Genomic DNA, 4,276 nt, shown 5'->3' with positions numbered 1-4,276 from the left:
CCTCTGAGTTTCTTCATTTCCGTAGTGCCCTAGCAACGAAGTTCATCAGCCTTTGGACCTTGCTCTTGTGCTCGTTGGTACAGAGGTAAGAACAACTTGAATGTGACTCACTAAATTACTTTAAAAATGAGAGACACGTTCCTGGGTTATGGGTCTCTTGTTTTAAATATCATATGAGGACACGTAATAATATTGTCTTCTTGATTGCTTGGTGTTAAGGGGTTTTGTTGAATTACCTATAGATAAAAGATTAAAAGGTGAGATATTCACATATCTCTTGGAAATTGTAGAATTGTTAAAACATGGGGCCTAACATTCAGCAGTAGATAAACTGGACAGACTAATATATTCTCACCTTATTTACTGATGCAGGACTTTCAGATTAAGGTTTGGGTTTTAATTTCTAGGCATGTAAGTTCTTTATTTTCTTTTCTTACACCCTTATGAAGAAAATTGATGTAATAAAGAGCTGATATTGTATTCTTCGATTGTGATCTTTAGGCGGCTTTCTATTGGATTCTTATTTGCTCATAAAAAGTGAGAAATTTGATCTATCATAATGTATTACTCCATTCATGCTAAATATGCACTATATATGTGTATATTTGAGTAATAACTATGCCATGGCATGAAATTGTGACTGTGAAGAACCAGGAATGATGCTATTCTGTGTTTGATGGACATTTCAGTTACTCTGATTCTAGCATCTATCTGCATAGGGGTTCCACTGTATGAAATTGGGGTTGAATGTAGATTATGTGAAGCTTGTAATAGAACTATTATTAGACAACACTTGATCAAGAAGATTAAAGAGTGTATTGCTAATCCAGGATCTGAGACCGTTCTGTCCCTATGACTTATCTTTAGTCATATATTGATTGGTTATACAAATCAATATAGCAGGAATCCTGCAAAATTGATAAATTGTGTGCTTAGATTGAATTTTCATGCGCTCTGGATTGAATATTCTTAGCATTGGTTTAACATTTATCAATTGATTGCTAACTGCATCACCTTAATGTGGTAGAGAAGCTAAAATGACTCGGCTGCTCATTGGATTACCACATCCCACCCTCCCCGTGTATATTTTTTTAGTACTGAATTCTGTAATGTTTCAAACTTGGCCAACTGTAAATTGTTTTACTAGAAGGTGGTTGTTATTTTTACTTCTGAATCAACATTCTCTGTGATCTATGCGTCCCACTAACCTCCTAGAACTGAAACCATGCTTCAGTTGGTATCAAATGTGGATAAGTAAGGAGTCTGTGTGACAGTTCATCCACAAAAAAAGTCTCTTGTAACACATTTGTTTCCAAATTTATGTTGTAACAATTAACATATGTAAATTTAAATCAGGGGTTGCTTTCCAATATTTCTGCTTAAATTTAGACTAAAATTTGTCTGAAGCCATGAAACCCATCGTGAAAGTTTCTATCGAAGGTCACGCCACTAAATTGTAGCTTTTATGCCTTTTTCTGTAGTGTTGGTTGACGAATTATAATCATATTTACAAAATTTGTAGCTTATTTTTTATTTATTTTCGCTGAGAATAAAAATGATACAAACACGTGTAGTTATAGTTTAAAAGATCACCAAAATTATACAACACAGACGCAATTAACTGAACTAATATGTTATTAAAATCAAAAACATCTGCGGTTTCCCCATGTCATCGCCTCCACGAGGATTTCAGTGAGACCGTCAACAACTTCATTCATCGGAGGTCGAGAGGGAGCGTTCCTGTCGGTACACATTGCTGCCAACGAAATGGCTTTTTCCATATTCTTTTTTGAATATTTTCCTTTAAGCCTTGGATGAGTTGGATCTACAAGTTTTCTATGCTCCTCCGAATTATTATTATAATATGGTTGTGCCTGCATACATAGACAAAATAACTACTTTCAGTTTGTTATATTGCAAAGCATAAATATATCAATATATAAGATCACTACACGAAAATTGTATAATTGATACCTACCCACTGTAATATATTTTGCTTTCCCGATGATTGATCGGGTTCAATTGCTTTTCTTCCAGCAATCAGCTCCCAAAGAATTATGCCAAAACTGTATATATCAGCCTTCACAGTCAATTGTCCCGAGAGTACATACTCGGGATCCAAGAATCCGCAAGTGCCCTTGACTTCGGTAGAGACATGAGTATCCTCTCCTACTGGACCAAGTTTTGATATCCCAAAATCTGAAATTTTTGGGATAAAGTTTGCATCCAGTAGGATGTTAGAGGACTTTAAATCCCTATGAATCACTTGATGGTGATTGATGGAATCGTGCAAATACGCCAGCCCTTTAGCAATGCCAACGGCTACTTCTACCCTCGTCCTCCAACTTAATACGGTCGTACTCGGTCGAAAATCTACAAATATATATTGACACATAAGTATCGAATAGTAGAAATTAAAAGCATGCTTTTATCTAAAAGGTAGCATGATTAATTTGGTCCTCTAATATATACAGGCTATTTGTGTTAATAAATTTGGTCTTTTTCTTTCTTTTTCAACAACAAAAAGAAGACTAAATCTATTACTAAAAGTAGATGAGATTTGATTCTTTTGTATTTTCTTTTTTATAAAAGTAACCAGGAATGCAAAAAATTCATGTATATCATACCATGTAGGTGATCCACCAACGATCCTAGCTCCATGAACTCGTATACAAGAAGCATCTCCTCCCCCTCAACACAATGCCCGATCAAAGTTACTATGTTCGGATGTCGTAATGTAGTGAGTAAATTAGCTTCGGCATCAAATTCTTTTGTCCCCCGCTGTGCTAGCTATAGCCTGATTCAAACGCTTGACCGCAACAATCTGTATATAGACAGAATCACCACAAAGTCAGCAACAACGTTCCTATTCCAAGTTACCTCATTGTCTATTAATTAAAATAACATCAGGAACTTATGTCTAATTTAGTTCATTTGACTTTTGACTATTACTGTCACGTACTACTGTCACGTTCCCCATGCATACTAAAAAACTCAAGTTAACATGAATTTACAGTACATTTACCTGACCAGTCTCTAGATACCCTTTGTATACTTTTGCAGTTCCTCCTTCCCCAATCAATGATTGTTGGCTGAAGTTCTGCGTTACAACTGCCAGATCTCTGAATGTGAATACCCTGGGCACTTCCATGATCCCTACATTTAAAGATAGAGCTCCTCAATTAGGTTAAACAATTGTAACTTAAAATTTCAAAATTTCAAGTATTAATGGATTTAAAGATAGAACAACCTGTACATTTTTCTTCGCGAATAATCTTCTGCTCCTCGCTAGAGCGAAGGCATTTCATCAAACTGTTGAAATTCATTACTGCTGGAATTTCAGGTATCAAACGACTAAGGAAGAAGAAGATGAATGAAGGATAAGATGAAGAATCAGAAAACAAAGAAGAAAGGCTACTGCTATATACTTATATAGCTTTGGAGATGACATGTACGTCCATCACTTCCATGAATCGTACATGGCTTGAATGCAAACCGAAAAGCTACCAATGAATTAGACGTCATGATCTATTAAGATGGTTAAACAAATGTATGGACGAACCCCAATCTAGCTAGTAGCGTCCTTATCATGATGTGACATGGGATATCTAGGAGGTGTAAGACATTGGAGGCGAAGTTGGTACATTCGGATAAGAGGAGTCACCCAATAAAGAGTTCGATCACAACACAAAACGTGGAAATGTGACTCATATACTCCCTTATAAACCTGAATAGCGAATTCCACAAATCCTCGACCTCAAGCCATTTTTAGGAGCCCTACATAAGCACAAATGAAGATGCAATAGGAATGTCAGTGAAGACAACCCTTCCAATTCAATGAGATTAGTAAAGAAAATTACCCCCCTAACTATTCATAGGACGTTTTGCATTGGTCGTGTTTTAGTTGACGATTGATTTCATATTAATTCCATTCTCTCTTTAACTTGAGATTATTTATGTATGCCAATCTAGTTATTCAGCATGTTCGATCATATATGTTCTTATTTTCCTTGTAATATATTAAAAGAGAAATTGTAGTCGTTTCTCAGTAATGTGGAAATAATTGTCAAACTTCATAAAGCCCTAACACAATTTAACAGTTGTACAAGCACAGACTTACAGATATAAGTACAGTTTTGATGTTTCTCCATAATATGTATCCTGTCAGATTAAAATGTGGACACCTATATTCTTAAGGCAAAACAAAGTGCTTGGAGATGTGAATATACTTTGTAAGCTTTTGAGAGTTTACGTAGGAGAATAGGAATAAAATTCC

At 35.5% G+C, this 4,276-nt stretch overlaps 1 protein-coding gene across 1 annotated transcript; it reads right to left on the bottom strand.

Annotated features, from left to right (window-relative positions):
- Nucleotides 1–1,643: 1,643 nt before the first annotated feature.
- On the bottom strand, nucleotides 1,644–3,326 carry LOC133729348 (probable serine/threonine-protein kinase PBL7). Its single transcript, XM_062156863.1, has 5 exons — nucleotides 3,251–3,326; nucleotides 3,026–3,156; nucleotides 2,628–2,790; nucleotides 1,979–2,373; nucleotides 1,644–1,874 (listed from the first exon to the last, which is right to left on the bottom strand). Exons 1-5 carry the CDS (start codon nucleotides 3,324–3,326, stop codon nucleotides 1,644–1,646), a joined length of 996 nt encoding a protein of 331 aa, XP_062012847.1.
- Nucleotides 3,327–4,276: the final 950 nt, after the last annotated feature.

Source organism: Rosa rugosa, chromosome 1 (assembly GCF_958449725.1).
Source record: "Rosa rugosa chromosome 1, drRosRugo1.1, whole genome shotgun sequence".
Lineage (NCBI taxonomy): Eukaryota > Viridiplantae > Streptophyta > Magnoliopsida > Rosales > Rosaceae > Rosa > Rosa rugosa.
Note: the sequence above shows the minus strand (reverse complement) of the source record. Positions and strands in the feature narration are given on the sequence as shown.